We start from the raw sequence: 20000 nt of genomic DNA on the forward strand, positions 1-20000 counted from the left end.
CAACAACAACATCAACATCAACACCAACAACCTCCTACAGTGCTGACCTGGTGGCCACGGGGTTCTGACAACAACAACATCAACATCAACACCAACACCAACAACCCCCTACAGTGCTGACCTGGTGGACACGGGGTTCTGACAACAACAACATCAACATCAACACCAACAACCCCCTACAGTGCTGACCTGGTGGACACGGGGTTCTGACAACAACAACATCAACATCAACACCAACAACCTCCTACAGTGCTGACCTGGTGGGCACAGTGTTCTCCATGTGGCTGTGGGGCTTCCTCTTGGAGGAGCGTGGGGGGTTAGGGGAGGGTGGTGCTGGGGCGGGCTGCTCCAGGAGGCGGAGGGGCTGGAAGGCTGGGTGGTTCAGACTCTGTTCTGTCAGGTAGCGGTCAGAAGGGACCAGCAACAACAGGTTCTAGAGAGGGAGGAGACAGACCACAGGGGTTTAGGACACACTTCTTTATTACAGTTTGACAATAAAACAGGTCAATCACTAAACTCTATCCATATATATATATATATGTATATATGTTACCAGTCAAAAGTTTGAACACACCTACTCATTCAAGGGTTTTTCTGTATTTTTACTATTTTATACATTGTAGAATAATAGTGAAGACATCAACACTATGAAACAACACATATGGAATCATGTAGTAACCAAAAAAACAGTTAAACAAATCAGTTTTGCACACTCTTGGCATTCTCTCAACCAGCTTCATGAGGTAGTCACCTGGAATTCATTTAAATTAACAGGTGTGCCTTGTTAAGTTAATTTGTGGAATTTCTTCCCTTCTTAATGCGTTTGATCCAATCAGTTGTGTTGTGACCAGGTAGGGGTGGTATACAGAAGATAGACCTATTTCGTAAAAGATCAAGTCCATATTATGGCAAGAACAGCTCAAATAAGCAAAGAGAAACGACAGTACATCATTACTTTAAGACATCAAGGTCGGTCAATCTAGAAAATTTCAAGAACTTTTAAAAGTTTCTTCAAGTGCAGTCGCAAAAACAATCAAGCGCTTGACGAAACTGTCTCTCATGAGGACCGCCACAGGAAAGGAAGACCCAGAGTTACCTCTGCTGCAGAGGATAAGTTCATTAGAGTGACCAGCCTCAGAAATCGGCAATAAACTGCACCTCAGATTGCAGCCCAAATAAATGCTTCACAGAGTTCAAGTAACAGACACATTTCAACATCAACTCATCGGAGACCACTTCTAAAGGACACCAATAATAAGAAGAGACTTGCTTGGGCCAAGAAACATGAGCAATGGTGTAAATCTGTCCTTTGGTCTGATGAGTCCAAATTTGAGATTTTTGGTTCTAACTGCTGTGTCTTTGTGAGAAGCAGAGTAGGTGAACAGATGATCTCAGCATGTGTGGTTCCCACCGTGAAGCATGGAGGAGGAGGTGTGATGGTGTGGGGGTGCTTTTCTGGTGACACTGGCATTGATTTATTTAGAATTCAAGGCACACTTAATCAGCATGGCTACCACATAATTCTGCAGCAATACGCCATCCCAGGCTGTGTAAGGGCTATTTGACCAAGAAGGAGAGTGATGGAGTGCTGCATCAGATGACCTGGACTCCACAATCACCTGACCTCAACCCAATTGAAATGGTTTGGGATGAGTTGGACCGCAGAATTAAGGAAAAGCAGCCAACAAGTGCTCAGCATATGTGGGAACTCTTTCAAGACTATTGGGAAAGCATTCCAGGTGACTACCTCATGAAGCTGGTTGAGAGACCAGCTGTTTCCGGAAGACTGTGTGATCACGCTCTCCGCAGTCGATGAGTAAGACCTTTAAACAGGTCAACATTCACAAGGCCGCAGGGCCAGATGGATTACCAGGACGGGTACTGCTAGCATGCGCTGACCAACTGGCAAGTATCTACACTGACATTTTCAACCTCTCCCTGTCCGAGTCTGTAATACCAACTTGTTTTAAGCACACCACCATAGACCCTGTGCACAAGAACACTAAGGTAACCTGTCTGTAGCCATGAAGTGCTTTGAAAGGCTGGTCATGGCTCACATCAACACCATTATCCCAGAAACCCTAAACCCACTCCAATTTGCATACCGCCCTAACAGATCCACAGATGATGCAATCTCTATTGCACTCCACACGGCCCTTTCCCACCTGGACAAAAGGAACACCTATGTGAGAATGTTGTTCATTGACTACAGCTCAGCGTTCAACACCATAGTGCGCCCAAAGCTCATCAATAAGCTAAGGACCCTGGGACTAAACACCTCCCTCTGCAACTGGATCCTGGACTTCCTGACGGGCCGCCCCCAGGTGGTAAAGGTAGGTAACAACACATCTGCCACGCTGATCCTCAACACAGGGGCCCCTCAGTGGTGCGTGCTCAGTCCTCTCCTGTACTCCCTGTTCACTTATGACTGCACGACTCCAACACCATCATTAAGTTTGCTGAGTAAACAACAGTGGTAGGCCTGATCACCGACAACAATGAGACAGCCTGCAGGGAGGAGGTCACCTGTCCGTGTGGTGCCAGAACAACAACCTCTCCCTGAACTTGATCAAGACAAAGGAGATGATTGTGGACTACAGGAAACGGAGGACCGAGCACGCCCTCATTCTCATCGACGGGACTGTAGTGGAGCAGGTTGTGAGCTTCAAGTTCCTTGGCGTCCACATCACCAACAAACTAACATGGTCCAAGCACACCAAGACAGTCGTGAAGAGGGGACGACAAAACCTATTCCCCCTCAGGAGACTGAAAAGATTTGGCATGGGTCCTCAGATCCTCAAAAGGTTCTACAGCTGCACCATCGAGAGCATCCTGACTGGTTTCATCACTGCCTGGTACGGCAACTGCTTGGCCTCCCACGCAAGGCACTACAGAGGGTAGTGTGTACAGCCCAGTACATCACTGGGGCAAAGCTTCCTGCCATCCAGGACCTCTATACCAGGCGGTGTCAGAGAAAGGCCCTAAAATTCTCAAAGACTCCAGCCACCCTAGTCATAGACTGTTTAACTACATGTACATATTACCTCCATTACCTCGACTAACCAGTGCCCCCGCACATTGACTCTGTACCGGTACCCCCTGTAGATTGACTCTGTACCGGTACCCCCTGTAGATTGCCTCGCTATTGTTATTTTACTGCTGCTATTTTATTATTTGTTACTTTATTTTTTTTATTTTTAGGTATTTTTTTTAAAACGCCATGGTTTGTTAAGGGCTTGTAAGTAAGCATTTCACTGTAAGGTCTACTACACCTTTTGTATTCGGCGCATTTGACAAATACAATTTGATTTGATTTGAGATGCAGAAAAACCCTTGAATGAGTAGGTGTGTCCAAACTTTAGACTGGTACTGTATATATAATCCAAAGTTTATTATCATTAAACTATAGTTCAAGTTCATATATATTGTTTTGTAAATACAGTGAAGCACATTTACATTTGATTAATTTAACAGACACTCTTATCTCGAGCAACTTACAGTAGTGAGTTCATACATTTCCATAGTGGTCCTCAGTGGGAATCGAACCCACAACCCTGGCGTTGAAAGCACCTTGCTCTACTAACTGAGCTACAGCTTTCTTAACGCAGATCTCTACATTTGCTGTATAGAAACAGCCCATAATAAAAACCACAAGACCATGGTGGCTTTTCACCATGTCGATCCAGAGACAGAGAGATGGGTGGGAGGGTTTATCACACCATTCATCTCCTGAGGAGAGTGTGATGTACTGGAGGCCTAGCTAACAGCAGAGTACTGACTGACCCACAGCTTTAGTCATAGACATACATTAGCTAACAGCAGAGTACTGACTGACCCACAGCTTTAGTCATAGACATACATTAGCTAACAGCAGAGTACTGACTGACCCACAGCTTTAGTCATAGACATACATTAGCTAACAGCAGAGTACTGACTGACCCACAGCTTTAGTCATAGACATACATTAGCTAACAGCAGAGTACTGACTGACCCACAGCTTTAGTCATAGCAGGACTAGTCTAGTTTGAGCCTGTAGAATCCAGAATACCTCCCATCAGCAGGACTAGTCTAGTTTGAACCTGCAGAATCCAGAATACCTCCCATTAGCAGGACTAGTCTAGTTTGAGCCTGCAGAATCCAGAATACCTCCCATTAGCAGGACTAGTCTAGTTTGAGCCTGTAGAATCCAGAATACCTCTCATCAGCAGGACTAGTCTAGTTTGAGCCTGCAGAATCCAGAATACCTCCCATCAGCAGGACTAGTCTAGTTTGAACCTGCAGAATCCAGAATACCTCCCATTAGCAGGACTAGTCTAGTTTGAGCCTGCAGAATCCAGAATACCTTCTATTAGCAGGACTAGTCTAGTTTGAGCCTTCTGGACCCAGAATAACTTCCATTAGCAGGACTAGTCTAGTTTGAGCCTGCAGAATCCAGAATACCTCCCATCAGCAGGACTAGTCTAGTTTGAGCCTGCAGAATCCAGAATACCTTCTATTAGCAGGACTAGTCTAGTTTGAGCCTTCTGGACCCAGAATAACTTCCATTAGCAGGAATAGTCTAGTTTGAGCCTGCAGAATCCAGAATACCTCCCATCAGCAGGACTAGTCTAGTTTGAGCCTGCAGAATCCAGAATACCTTCTATTAGCATGACTAGTCTAGTTTGAGCCTTCTGGACCCAGAATAACTTCCATTAGCAGGAATAGTCTAGTTTGAGCCTGGAGGAACCAGAATACCTTCTATTAGCAGGACTAGTCTAGTTTGAGCCTGCAGAATCCAGAATACCTCCCATTAGCAGGACTAGTCTAGTTTGAGCATCCTGGACCCAGAATAACTTCCATTAGCAGGACTAGTCTAGTTTGAGCCTGCAGAATCCAGAATACCTCCCATCAGCAGGACTAGTCTAGTTTGAGCCTGCAGAATCCAGAATACCTTCTATTAGCAGGACTAGTCTAGTTTGAGCCTTCTGGACCCAGAATAACTTCCATTAGCAGGAATAGTCTAGTTTGAGCCTGGAGGAACCAGAATACCTTCTATTAGCAGGACTAGTCTAGTTTGAGCCTGCAGAATCCAGAATACCTCCCATTAGCAGGACTAGTCTAGTTTGAGCCTGCAGAATCCAGAATACCTCCCATTAGCAGGACTAGTCTAGTTTGAGCCTGGAGGAACCAGAATAACTTCTATTAGCAGGACTAGTCTAGTTTGAGCCTGCAGAATCCAGAATACCTCCCATTAGCAGGACTAGTCTAGTTTGAGCCTGCAGAATCCAGAATACCTCCCATTAGCAGGACTAGTCTAGTTTGAGCCTGCAGAATCCAGAATACCTTCTATTAGCAGGACTAGTCTAGTTTGAGCCTTCTGGACCCAGAATACCTTCTATTAGCAGGACTAGTCTAGTTTGAGCCTTCTGGACCCAGAATACCTTCTATTAGCAGGACTAGTCTAGTTTGAGCCTGGAGGAACCAGAATGCGCTAATACTGGCAACACCGTGTGTGTGTGTGTGTGTGTGTGTGTGTGTGTGTGTGTGTGTGTGTGTGTGTGTGTGTGTGTGTGTGTGTGTGTGTGTGTGTGTGTGTGTGTGTGTGTGTGTGTGTGTGTGTGTGTGTGTTACCTTCATCAGATCCAGCATGAGGCCACTCAGGATGGCCAGGTACCTCCGCTCCAGGGATGTAGGGTGATTCACTGAGGGGAACTGCTGACACACGTACACACACACACGTACACACACACACACATGTACAGTTGTGAGGTTTCAGAGTGCAGTGTCTATGTTGAGATTCAGATGTGTCTGACTGGAGTTGACAGGAGGACTAGCTGACTGTTGTGTCTGAGGCCAGACATGCTGTCAACGAGCCGAACACAGCTTTCACTACAGCAGGTACATGATTACCAGCATGGATCTCTGTGTGGGAGTGCATCAGGAGGCTGGTGGACATGCATGTTTCTGTCTGTCTGAATGTGTGTATCTGTGTGTGGATGTGTTTAACTACTCTTGTAGGGACCAGAAGTCCCCATAAGAATAGCAACCAACAAAGATTTGACCAACATCTCTCCCTGTCTCTCTGCATCTCTGTCTCTCTGTCTCTCTATCTCTCTGTCTCTCTCTGTCACTCTTTCTGTCTCTCTGTCTCTCTCTCTATCACTCTGTCTCTCTCTGTCACTCTGTCTGTCTCTCTGCATCTCTGTCTCTCTGTCTCTCTATCACTCTGTCTGTCTCTCTGTCTCTCTCTCTATCACTCTGTCTCTCTGTCACTCTGTCTCTCTCTCTGTCTCTCTCTCTATCACTCTGTCTCTCTCTGTCACTCTCTCAGTCTCTCTCTCTGTCTCTCTGTCTCTCTGTCTCTCAGTCTGTCTGTCTGTCTCTTTGCCTCTGTCTGTATCTCTGTCTCTCTGTCTGTCTCTCTCTGTCTCTCTCTGTCACTCTGTCTGTCTCTCTGTCTCTCTATCTCTCTCTCTGTCACTCTGTCTCTCTCTGTCACTCTCTCAGTCTCTCTCTCTATCACTCTGTCTCTCTCTGTCACTCTCTCAGTCTCTCTCTCTATCACTCTGTCTCTCTGTCTCTCAGTCTGTCTGTCTGTCTCTTTGCCTCTGTCTGTATCTCTGTCTCTCTGTCTGTCTCTCTCTGTCTCTCTCTGTCACTCTGTATGTCTCTCTGTCTCTCTATCTCTCTCTCTGTCACTCTGTCTCTCTCTGTCACTCTCTCAGTCTCTCTCTCTGTCTCTCTGTCTCTCAGTCTGTTTGTCTGTCTCTTTGCCTCTCTGTCTGTATCTCTGTCTCTCTGTCTGTCTCTCTCTGTCTCTCTCTGTCTGTCTGTCTCTCTGCCTCTCTGTCTGTCTCTCTGTCTCTCGCTCTCTATCTGTCTCTCTGTCTCTCTGTCTCTCTCTTCTACAGTAACACTGAACACCACCATAACATGATGACTCAATCCACTCAGTCACGGACCACACTGGGAAGACAGCCACCAGGACTCACACAGATAGATAGGAGGGAAAGAGACAGAGGAGAGAGAATGGAGAGGGAGGGAGAGGTGGGATAGGTAGAGGTAGAGAGGAAGCAATGGGAGAGGAGAGGAAAGCGGAGGTGGAGTGTGAGGTGACGACAGAACAGCTGAACAGATCGACCCCAGAGTTGACCTTACCCGTAGTCCATGGAAGCGAGGGTTGTTGTAGAAGAGCTTCATCTGTTCAGCAGGTAGAGGACCCAGGACCTTCTGGATGGTAAAGAGTTGATCTATCTCACTCTCCCCTGGGAACAGAGGCTGACCATCACTCAGCTCCCCCAGAATACAACCCACTGACCACATGTCTACAGCCTTACCATAGGGGGCCCTGGGGTGGAGGGGAGAGAGAGAGAGAGAGAGAAAACAGTTTAAGTGAAACTGAACCAGAAGAGTACATTCAGAATAATAAGGACACATGATGATAATGATGGTGATGATGATTATGTTGGTTCAGCAGAAGGTGATGAACACAATGACAGAAAGGAGAGAGAGAGAGAGAGAGAGATCGAGAGAGAGATCGAGAGAGGTTGGCTGAGAGAAGAGAGGAGAGAGCCGCTGAGACTGAGGAAGAGTGATGAAGAGAGAAAATATTTGCGTGGGCGGAATTCAAATACCAAGTGTGAATAAATGTAAGAGTTGATTTAGTTGCTGTGGGAGGAGCCCCACCACATGATGTTCCAGTATCTAGACCATCAAATGGACACAGGAACCTCACAGTGTCTGTAGTATACACATTAAAACAGGGTTTATCACGGACAGACTAATACACATATTCACTGAAATATTCAGAGAAGGATTTATGTATGGACTGACAGCTATGCAGACAAACAGACACTTACCAATGTACACACACAACACACGCACCTACACACACTCACACACACACACCAATACACACACCAAATACAAACACACACACACACACACACACACACACACACACACACACACACACACACACACACACACACACACACACACACACACACACACACACACACACTAATACAATCAGAAACACACACATACACACCAAATACAACCACCAATACAAAGACACACACACACACTAATACAAACAAAAACACACACATACACACCAATGCAAACACACACACACCAATACAAACACAAACTAATACACACACCAATACAAATACACACACACCCACCAATACAAAGACACACACACACACTAATACAAACAAAAACACACACATACACACCAATGCAAACACACACACACCAATACAAACACAAACTAATACACACACCAATACAAATACACACACACCCACCAATAAACACACCAATACAAACACACCCCCACACAGCCTCTTACACACCCATACACACACAGGTCCAGTAGGTTTAATGGGACTCACCCCAGCAGTAGCTCAGGAGAGCGGTACCACCTAGTGGCTACATACTCAGTGTAGTTGGCATCACTTCCCTCTGACAGGTTGCGGGCAAAGCCTACAGGAAACCAGGCCAGAGAGAGGAAGTCAAGGACAGATACTGACTCACAGCCTACAGGAAACCAGGCCAGACAGAGACAGAGGAAGTCATGGACAGATACTGACTCAAAGCCTACAGGAAACCAGGCCAGACAGAGGAAGTCATGGACAGATACTGACCATTGCTTACCAGGGAGACTGAGATCGTCATTCGTCAAATGTACTGAGTTAATTACTATGCTAGAAGTGACATATTTCTACTTACCAAAATCACAGAGTTTGAGAACATCCTCAGAGCTGATGAGGAGGTTTTCAGGCTTGATGTCTGAGGAGAAACAGAGGAGACCAGTTTTCACACGCGGCAGCAGTCTGGTACTTGGCAAAACCAAAAGTCAGACCAAACCATCTCTGCTGGGAGGCCCTGCCTCTGACTCAACACATCATCTTAGCATAACTAAAGGAAAAGGTGCCCTCATTTTAGTAAAGGTAAGAGTTCCTCACCTCTGTGTACGATCTCATTCTTATGGCACCAGTGGATAGCTTTGATCAGCTGGTAGATGTAGGCCCTGGCTTTGTCAGGTGGTGCTCCGTTAGGCAGTTCCTCCAGCAACTCCAGCATGTTCTGGAACACACAATCCACAGTACTACTGTCAATCACAGCTACAACTACACTACCCATAATGCTCTGTATAACATATAAGTTAGATACTATTGCAAAACAAGTTAGATACTATGGCAATATTCTAAAAGTGTAAAAGTGAAACTGTTGACGTAAACAGTAGCTAAGTATATTGCATGTATGATTATTTATCATCCAACCGTCAGCGAACCCCAGCAATCCCTAGAAAGTAGTAGACATTTCTACTGACGAGACTATTGTGGTTTATTAAAGGTTGTCATTAAAAAGGTTCATCCTCTAGGTATTCACTGACCCTCTCTACATATTCAAAGACCAGGTAGAGTTTCCCTCTCCTCCTGAAAGCCTCTTTGAGTTCCACGATGTTCTCCTGTTTCAGCGTCCGCAGCATCTTCAGCTCCCTCAGCGTGGTCTCTTTAACCTCCTCATTCTCCTCACTGTCTTTAAACTTCTTTATGGCCACCAGCTCATTGGTCTCCTGGAAAACAGCATGTCAGAGTGTCACGCTGAGGGATCCCGTCAGTGGAGGCTGTTGAGGGGAGGACGGCTCATAATAATGGCTGGTACAACAGGTGTATGTAGATCGCACAGTGAAACGCTGAATATAACAGGTGTAGTAGACCTTACAGTGAAATGCTGAATACAACAGGTGTAGACCTCACAGTGAAACGCTGAATACAACAGGTGTAGTAGACCTTACAGTGAAATGCTGAATACAACAGGTGTAGTAGACCTCACAGTGAAACGCTGAATACAACAGGTGTAGTAGACCTTACAGTGAAATGCTGAATACAACAGGTGTAGACCTCACAGTGAAATGCCGAATACAACAGGTGTAGTAGACCTTACATTGAAATGCTGAATACAACAGGTGTAGTAGATCTTACAGTGAAACGCTGAATACAACAGGTGTAGGTAGACCTTACAGTGAAACGCTGAATACAACAGGTGTAGTAGACATCACAGTGAAACGCTGAATACAACAGGTGTAGTAGACCTTACAGTGAAACGCTGAATACAACAGGTGTAGTAGACCTTACAGTGAAACGCTGAATACAACAGGTGTAGGTAGATCTCACAGTGAAACGCTGAATACAACAGGTGTAGTAGACCTCACAGTGAAACGCTGAATACAACAGGTGTAGGTAGACCTCACAGTGAAACGCTGAATACAACAGGTGTAGGTAGACCTTACAGTGAAATGCTGAATACAACAGGTGTAGTAGACCTTACAGTGAAATGCTGAATACAACAGGTGTAGTAGACCTTACAGTGAAACGCTGAATACAACAGGTGTAGGTAGACCTCACAGTGAACTGCTGAATACAACAGGTGTAGTAGACCTCACAGTGAAACTCTGAATACAACAGGTGTAGTAGACCTCACAGTGAAATGCTGAATACAACAGGTGTAGGTAGACCTCACAGTGAAATGCTGAATACAACAGGTGTAGTAGACCTCACAGTGAAACGCTGAATACAACAGGTGTAGTAGACCTTACAGTGAAACGCTGAATACAACAGGTGTAGTAGACCTTACAGTGAAACGCCGAATAGAACAGGTGTAGGTAGACCTCACAGTGAAACGCTGAATACAACAGGTGTAGTAGACCTTACAGTGAAATGCTGAATACAACAGGTGTAGGTAGACCTCACAGTGAAACGGCGAATACAACAGGTGTAGTAGACCTTACAGTGAAACGCTGAATACAACAGGTGTAGTAGACCTTACAGTGAAACGCTGAATACAACAGGTGTAGTAGACCTTACAGTGAAATGCTGAATACAACAGGTGTAGTAGACCTTACAGGGAAATGCCGAATACAACAGGTGTAGTAGACCTCACAGTGAAATGCTGAATACAACAGGTGTAGTAGACCTTACAGTGAAATGCTGAATACAACAGGTGTAGTAGACCTTACAGGGAAATGCCGAATACAACAGGTGTAGTAGACCTCACAGTGAAATGCTGAATACAACAGGTGTAGTAGACCTCACAGTGAAACGCTGAATACAACAGGTGTAGTAGACCTTACAGTGAAACGCTGAATACAACAGGTGTAGTAGACCTTACAGTGAAATGCTGAATACAACAGGTGTAGGTAGACCTCACAGTGAAATGCTGAATACAACAGGTGTAGTAGACCTCACAGTGAAACGCTGAATACAACAGGTGTAGTAGACCTTACAGTGAAACGCTGAATACAACAGGTGTAGGTAGACCTCACAGTGAAATGCTGAATACAACAGGTGTAGTAGACCTTACAGTGAAACGCTGAATACAACAGGTGTAGGTAGACCTCACAGTGAAATGCTGAATACAACAGGTGTAGTAGACCTTACAGTGAAACGCTGAATACAACAGGTGTAGTAGACCTTACAGTGAAATGCTGAATACAACAGGTGTAGTAGACCTTACAGTGAAATGCTGAATACAACAGGTGTAGGTAGACCTTACAGTGAAACGCCAAATACAACAGGTGTAGTAGACCTCACAGTGAAACGCTGAATACAACAGGTGTAGTAGACCTCACAGTGAAATGCTGAATACAACAGGTGTAGGTAGACCTCACAGTGAACCGCTGAATACAACAGGTGTAGTAGACCTCACAGTGAAACGCTGAATACAACAGGTGTAGTAGACCTTACAGTGAAATGCTGAATACAACAGGTGTAGGTAGACCTCACAGTGAACTGCTGAATACAACAGGTGTAGTAGACCTCACAGTGAAACGCTGAATACAACAGGTGTAGTAGACCTCACAGTGAAATGCTGAATACAACAGGTGTAGGTAGACCTCACAGTGAACCGCTGAATACAACAGGTGTAGTAGACCTCACAGTGAAACGCTGAATACAACAGGTGTAGTAGACCTTACAGTGAAATGCTGAATACAACAGGTGTAGGTAGACCTCACAGTGAACTGCTGAATACAACAGGTGTAGTAGACCTCACAGTGAAACGCTGAATACAACAGGTGTAGTAGACCTCACAGTGAAATGCTGAATACAACAGGTGTAGCAGACCTTACAGTGAAATGCTGAATACAACAGGTGTAGTAGACCTTACAGTGAAACACTGAATACAACAGGTGTAGTAGACCTTACAGTGAAATGCTGAATACAACAGGTGTAGTAGACCTTACAGTGAAACACTGAATACAACAGGTGTAGCAGACCTTACAGTGAAATGCTGAATACAACAGGTGTAGTAGACCTTACAGTGAAACACTGAATACAACAGGTGTAGTAGACCTTACAGTGAAATGCTGAATACAACAGGTGTAGTAGACCTTACAGTGAAACACTGAATACAACAGGTGTAGCAGACCTTACAGTGAAATGCTGAATACAACAGGTGTAGTAGACCTTACAGTGAAACACTGAATACAACAGGTGTAGCAGACCTTACAGTGAAATGCTGAATACAACAGGTGTAGTAGACCTTACAGTGAAATGCTGAATACAACAGGTGTAGGTAGACCTTACAGTGAAACGCTGAATACAACAGGTGTAGGTAGACCTCACAGTGAAATGCTGAATACAACAGGTGTAGTAGACCTTACAGTGAAACACTGAATACAACAGGTGTAGTAGACCTTACAGTGAAATGCTGAATACAACAGGTGTAGTAGACCTTACAGTGAAACACTGAATACAACAGGTGTAGCAGACCTTACAGTGAAATGCTGAATACAACAGGTGTAGTAGACCTTACAGTGAAATGCTGAATACAACAGGTGTAGCAGACCTTACAGTGAAATGCTGAATACAACAGGTGTAGTAGACCTTACAGTGAAATGCTGAATACAACAGGTGTAGTACATTTACATTTACATTTAAGTCATTTAGCAGACGCTCTTATCCAGAGCGACTTACAAATTGGTGCATTCACCTAATGACATCCAGTGGAACAGCCACTTTACAATAGTGCATCTACATCTTTTAAGGGGGGGGGGGGGGGGCAGAAGGATTGCTTTATCCTATCCTAGGTATTCCTTGAAGAGGTGGGGTTTCAGGTGTCTCCGGAAGGTGGTGATTGACTCCGCTGTCCTGGCGTCGTGAGGGAGTTTGTTCCACCATTGGGGTGCCAGAGCAGCGAACAGTTTTGATTGGGCTGAGCGGGAACTGTACTTCCTCAGTGGTAGGGAGGCGAGCAGGCCAGAGGTGGATGAACGCAGTGCCCTTGTTTGGGTGTAGGGCCTGATCAGAGCCTGAAGGTACTGAGGTGCCGTTCCCCTCACAGCTCCGTAGGCAAGCACCATGGTCTTGTAGCGGATGCGAGCTTCAACTGGAAGCCAGTGGAGAGAGCGGAGGAGCGGGGTGACGTGAGAGAACTTGGGAAGGTTGAACACCAGACGGGCTGCGGCGTTCTGGATGAGTTGTAGGGGTTTGATGGCACAGGCAGGGAGCCCAGCCAACAGCGAGTTGCAGTAATCCAGACGGGAGATGACAAGTGCCTGGATTAGGACCTGCGCCGCTTCCTGTGTGAGGCAGGGTCGTACTCTGCGGATGTTGTAGAGCATGAACCTACAGGAACGGGCCACCGCCTTGATGTTAGTTGAGAACGACAGGGTGTTGTCCAGGATCACGCCAAGGTTCTTAGCGCTCTGGGAGGAGGACACAATGGAGTTGTCAACCGTGATGGCGAGATCATGGAACGGGCAGTCCTTCCCCGGGAGGAAGAGCAGCTCCGTCTTGCCGAGGTTCAGCTTGAGGTGGTGATCCGTCATCCACACTGATATGTCTGCCAGACATGCAGAGATGCGATTCGCCACCTGGTCATCAGAAGGGGGAAAGGAGAAGATTAGTTGTGTGTCGTCTGCATAGCAATGATAGGAGAGACCATGTGAGGTTATGACAGAGCCAAGTGACTTGGTGTATAGCGAGAATAGGAGAGGGCCTAGAACAGAGCCCTGGGGGACACCAGTGGTGAGAGCGCGTGGTGAGGAGACAGATTCTCGCCACGCCACCTGGTAGGAGCGACCTGTCAGGTAGGACGCAATCCAAGCGTGGGCCGCGCCGGAGATGCCCAACTCGGAGAGGGTGGAGAGGAGGATCTGATGGTTCACAGTATCGAAGGCAGCCGATAGGTCTAGAAGGATGAGAGCAGAGGAAAGAGAGTTAGCTTTAGCAGTGCGGAGCGCCTCCGTGATACAGAGAAGAGCAGTCTCAGTTGAGTGACTAGTCTTGAAACCTGACTGATTTGGATCAAGAAGGTCATTCTGAGAGAGATAGCAGGAGAGCTGGCCAAGGACGGCACGTTCAAGAGTTTTGGAGAGAAAAGAAAGAAGGGATACTGGTCTGTAGTTGTTGACATCGGAGGGATCGAGTGTAGGTTTTTTCAGAAGGGGTGCAACTCTCGCTCTCTTGAAGACGGAAGGGACGTAGCCAGCGGTCAGGGATGAGTTGATGAGCGAGGTGAGGTAAGGGAGAAGGTCTCCGGAAATGGTCTGGAGAAGAGAGGAGGGGATAGGGTCAAGCGGGCAGGTTGTTGGGCGGCCGGCCGTCACAAGACGCGAGATTTCATCTGGAGAGAGGGGAGAGAAAGAGGTCAAAGCACAGGGTAGGGCAGTGTGAGCAGAACCAGCGGTGTCGTTTGACTTAGCAAACGAGGATCGGATGTCGTCGACCTTCTTTTCAAAATGGTTGACGAAGTCGTCTGCAGAGAGGGAGGAGGGGGGGGGGAGGGGGAGGAGGATTCAGGAGGGAGGAGAAGGTGGCAAAGAGCTTCCTAGGGTTAGAGGCAGATGCTTGGAATTTAGAGTGGTAGAAAGTGGCTTTAGCAGCAGAGACAGAAGAGGAAAATGTAGAGAGGAGGGAGTGAAAGGATGCCAGGTCCGCAGGGAGGCGAGTTTTCCTCCATTTCCGCTCGGCTGCCCGGAGCCCTGTTCTGTGAGCTCGCAATGAGTCGTCGAGCCACGGAGCGGGAGGGGAGGACCGAGCCGGCCTGGAGGATAGGGGACATAGAGAGTCAAAGGATGCAGAAAGGGAGGAGAGGAGGGTTGAGGAGGCAGAATCAGGAGATAGGTTGGAGAAGGTTTGGGCAGAGGGAAGAGATGATAGGATGGAAGAGGAGAGAGTAGCGGGGGAGAGAGAGCGAAGGTTGGGACGGCGCGATACCATCCGAGTAGGGGCAGTGTGGGAAGTGTTGGACGAGAGCGAGAGGGAAAAGGATACAAGGTAGTGGTCGGAGACTTGGAGGGGAGTTGCAATGAGGTTAGTGGAAGAACAGCATCTAGTAAAGATGAGGTCAAGCGTATTGCCTGCCTTGTGAGTAGGGGGGGAAGGTGAGAGGGTGAGGTCAAAAGAGGAGAGGAGTGGAAAGAAGGAGGCAGAGAGGAATGAGTCAAAGGTAGACATGGGGAGGTTAAAGTCACCCAGAACTGTGAGAGGTGAGCCGTCCTCAGGAAAGGAGCTTATCAAGGCATCAAGCTCATTGATGAACTCTCCAAGGGAACCTGGAGGGCGATAAATGATAAGGATGTTAAGCTTGAAAGGGCTGGTAACTGTGACAGCATGGAATTCAAAGGAGGCGATAGACAGATGGGTAAGGGGAGAAAGAGAGAATGACCACTTGGGAGAGATGAGGATCCCGGTGCCACCACCCCGCTGACCAGAAGCTCTCGGGGTGTGCGAGAACACGTGGGCAGACGAAGAGAGAGCAGTAGGAGTAGCAGTGTTATCTGTGGTGAGCCATGTTTCCGTCAGTGCCAAGAAGTCGAGGGACTGGAGGGAGGCATAGGCTGAGATGAGCTCTGCCTTGTTGGCCGCGGATCGGCAGTTCCAGAGGCTACCGGAGACCTGGAACTCCACGTGGGTCGTGCGGGCTGGGACCACCAGGTTAGGGTGGGCGCGGCCACGCGGTGTGAGGCGTTTGTATGGTCTGTGCAGAGAGGAGAGAACAGGGATAGACAGACACATATTTGACAGGCTACAGAAGAGGCTACGCTAAAGCAAAGGAGATTAGAATGACAAGTGGGCTACACGTCTCGAATGTTCAGAAAGTTAAGCTTACGTAGCAAAAAATCAATAAAATTACAAATCTTATTGACTAAAATGATATAGTACTGCTGGCTGGTGAAGTAGCCTGGCTAGCAGTAGCTGCGTTGTTGAAAGTGAAGCTGGCTAGGTGACCTCGACAGTTTCTCTAAATTTCTCTAAACTACACAATTATCATGGATACAAGGACAGCAAAGACAACTAGCTAACACTACGCTAATCAAGTCGTTCCGTTGTAATGTAAGTTTCTACAGTGCTGCTATTCGGTAGAAGTTGGCTAGCTAGCAGTGTTAGCTAGCAGTGTTGGCTAGGTAGGAGGACAGCAGCGCGGCAGGCGAAACTAGCTGGCTAGCTAACCGATAATTACTCAAAGTTACACAATTATCTTAGATACAAAGCTAGCAAAGAAAACTATGTAGCTAGCTAACACTACACAAAACAAGTCGTTCCGTTGTATTGTAATCGTTTCTACAATGCTCTTCGGTGGCAAGCTGGCTAGCTAGCAGTGATGGCTACGTTGCGTTAATTTCGAACGAAAATAGCTCGCTAGCGAACCTCAATAACGACGCAATTATGTTTGATAAAAGACGGCTATGTAGCTAGCTAAGATCAAACAAATCAAACCGTTGTACTGTAATGAAAATGAAAATCAGACCGTTGTACTATAATGAAATGTAATGAAAAGTTATACTACTATTCGGTAGACGGTGGACGTTAGCTAGCTGCTGGGCAGATAGCAGTGGACAACGAGACGACGAAATACGATAATTACGCAGTTATCTTTGATACACAGACGGCTATGTAGCTAGTTAAGAAGAAATTGCTAAGGTTGGACAAATTAAATCGTTGTACTATAATGAAATGTAATGAAAAGTTATAAAAGTTATACTACCTGCAGAGCGAATGCAGTGAAACACTGAATACAACAGGTGTAGCAGACCTTACAGTGAAATGCTGAATACAACAGGTGTAGTAGACCTTACAGTGAAATGCTGAATACAACAGGTGTAGCAGACCTTACAGTGAAACACTGAATACAACAGGTGTAGCAGACCTTACAGTGAAACGCTGAATACAACAGGTGTAGTAGACCACACAGTGAAACACTTACTGACAAGCCCTTCACCAACAATGCAGATCTAGACATAGAGTTAATCAAATATTTACTAAATAAACTAAAGTTTAAAAAAACGTCAGCAGCAACATTATGTACAAAATGAGTTAGAAACAAGGTGAAAAGAGGAACAAAACAGCCCAGCTGGTCGGGAGGCTGGAAAACAGCAGCCGTCCCCTCTGTGTTTGATACCGTTCAACTGACTCAACACCAGCCACTACCACCAGCCTGTACTCCCCAATTAAGGTGCCGCCAAACCTCCTGTGGATCCCACTGATGGTGGGGCGCCTGTGACAGTAACCCTAAATAGTGTGACTGACTATGTTCAAATCCAGGTCTTCTTCGCGCCACAAGACAGTGTTAGTCCACTGAGCTAAAGCCGAGGCCCGAGACAATAACTCTCAGGGATTATTCAAATATTCAGGTTTCAGGCAAGAGTTCTCATCAAGGGAGCACACCGGCAGGCCACTAAAAAGCAGGAAGGACCCGATTAGATGTATTTTCAGGGGTGTCAAAATCTGGGATCCTCCTCAGATCTTTTAAAGCAGTGGTCCCTCCACATATCCTGAAGTTACCCAGGTGTGGTCCCTCCACATATCCTGAAGTTACCCAGGTGTGGACCCTCCACATATCCTGAAGTTACCCAGGTGTGGACCCTCCACATATCCTGAAGTTACCCAGGTGTGGACCCTCCACATATCCTGAAGTTACCCAGGTGTGGACCCTCCACATATCCTGAAGTTACCCAGGTGTGGTCCCTCCACATATCCTGAAGTTACCCAGGTGTGGACCCTCCACATATCCTGAAGTTACCCAGGTGTGGACCCTCAACATACCCTGAAGTTACCCAGGTGTGGGGTACTAAAATTACTCTCTCTCTCTCTCTCTCTCTCCCTACCTCTCTTTCTCTGCCTCTATTCTCTCTGCCTATCTCTATCTCTCTCTCAGCCTCTCTCTCTGCCTCTCTCTCTCTCTCTCTCTCTGCCTCTCTCTCTCTCTCTGCCTCTCTCTCTCTCTGCCTCTCTCTCTCTCTCCCTGCTCCTCTCTCTCTGCCTCTCTCTCTCCTTGCCTCTCTCTCTCTCTCTGCCTCTCTCTCTCTCTCTCTCTCTCTCTCTACCTCTCTCCCTGCCCCCCTCTCTCTCTCTCTCTCTCTCTCTCTCTCTCTCTCTCCCTGCCACTCTCTCTGCCTCTCTCTCTACCTTTCTCCCTGCCCCTCTCTCTCTATCTCTCTCTCTCTGTCTCTCTCTGCCTCTCTATTTTTCTAAAACGTGTTATTAACTCATCTTGAATTAGGTCCTGAAGGGTATCACTTAATTTCCAAGTCCCATTGGTAATTCTCACATGGTGCTGCTAGATCCAAGGTCTGCTGTCTCTATCTATCTATCTATCTATGTGTGTGTGTGTGTGTGTGTGTGTGTGTGTGTGTGTGTGTGTGTGTGTGTGTGTGTGTGTGTGTGTGCGTGCGTGCGTGCGTGCGTGCGTGCGTGTGGTCTATCAGCAACACCATCTCTACATCAAAGCCAGCGTGTCAGAACAGCTCTGATCAGAATAGACACAAGGTATCCCTCATCTTTGGCCAAATGGACATTAAAGTAAATCTCCTCCTATTGAAAATGACTTATTCAGCTTGGCGGCTGAACGTACTGAGTAGTAATAGTAATAGTGGTAGTAGTAGTAGTGTTAGTTTCCCCAGAAATGGAACATTTGTCACCGCACTCTGTCTATTTACTGATGCTAAATCTAGTATAACTCCTGGAAGACCGACCACTGTTCAACATCATGACGAACTAGCATGGACCATGGAGAGACATCTTATCTGTTCCTAGCAAAATAAGCCATGAGAGAGAGAGAGAGAGAGAGAGAGAGAGAGAGAGAGAGAGAGAGAGAGAGGCAGACAGAAACAGAAACAGAGAGACAGAGAAACAGAGAGAGAGAGAGAGAGGCAGACAGACACAGAGAGAGAGAGAGAGAGAGAGAGAGAGAGAGAGAGAGAGAGAGAGAGAGAGAGAGAGAGAGAGAGAGAGAGGGGGAGGGAGAGAGAGAGAGAGAGATAGAGGCAGTCAGAAACATAGACAGAGAGAGAGAGAGAGAGAGAGAGAGAGAGGGGGGGAGGGAGAGAGAGAGAGAGAGAGGCAGACAGAAACAGAGACACAGAGAAAGAGAGACAGAAACAGAGAGAGTGAGAGTGTGAGAGAAGGATGATACATGCCTATCCTGCCCACACTGAGCAGAGAACTGAAGAACCAAAGCACTAAATATGTTCTGTGGGATCCGGCCCAAGACTCAGACTATTCAATGCCAAGAGAGCGAGGGAGAGAGGGAGAGAGAGAGGGAGGGAGAGAAAGAGAGGGAGAGAGGGAGAGAAAGAGATGGAGAGAGGGAAAGAAAGAGAGAGAGAGAGAGAGAGAAAGAGAGCGAGAGGGAGAGAGAGAGAGCGAGAGGGAGAGAGAGAGAGAGAGAGGGAGAGAGAGACAAGCCCAAGTCTCAGACTATTCCAAGACCACAGCTGAGCCAACACTCCCATCTTAGACCAGGATAACACAGTCTCTCAAGTCAACGTTCAATGCCTTCATTGCCTTCATAGGCTAATGAATATAAATACCAAGCTCAGATAAGACAGAGAACATCCTCAGTTAATAATTAAAATCCATCTATAACTATAAATCATTCTACAGAGATGATGAATCTTAGGAAGAAAACTAACATATTTTAACAAGAGAGACATTTAGAGAGAAATAATTAAAAAGTGTACAGTAAGCTAGTGTTTCCAATAGAATGTATGTAATGATGTT

The 20000-nt window shown here is 46.5% G+C and overlaps 1 protein-coding gene across 6 annotated transcripts in view; it reads right to left on the bottom strand.

The window, feature by feature from the left end:
- Positions 1-20000, bottom strand: part of LOC129843461 (cyclin-dependent kinase-like 5) — a 97009-nt gene that overhangs the window by 20258 nt on the left and 56751 nt on the right. For 3 of the 6 annotated variants that reach the window (XM_055912183.1, XM_055912186.1, XM_055912181.1), the window contains exons 4-10: positions 9389-9571; positions 8958-9078; positions 8722-8781; positions 8385-8475; positions 7138-7327; positions 5611-5691; positions 258-433 (exon numbers count right to left, since the gene is read on the bottom strand). In XM_055912183.1, coding sequence (XP_055768158.1) covers positions 258-433; positions 5611-5691; positions 7138-7327; positions 8385-8475; positions 8722-8781; positions 8958-9078; positions 9389-9571 — 902 coding nt within the window. Of the gene's footprint in view, positions 1-257; positions 434-5610; positions 5695-7137; positions 7328-8384; positions 8476-8721; positions 8782-8957; positions 9079-9388; positions 9572-20000 lie in introns of all 6 variants that reach the window. The other 3 variants (XM_055912182.1, XM_055912185.1, XM_055912180.1) reach the window with 1 other exon arrangement.

This window comes from Salvelinus fontinalis, unplaced genomic scaffold (genome assembly GCF_029448725.1).
Source record: "Salvelinus fontinalis isolate EN_2023a unplaced genomic scaffold, ASM2944872v1 scaffold_0142, whole genome shotgun sequence".
Lineage (NCBI taxonomy): Eukaryota > Metazoa > Chordata > Actinopteri > Salmoniformes > Salmonidae > Salvelinus > Salvelinus fontinalis.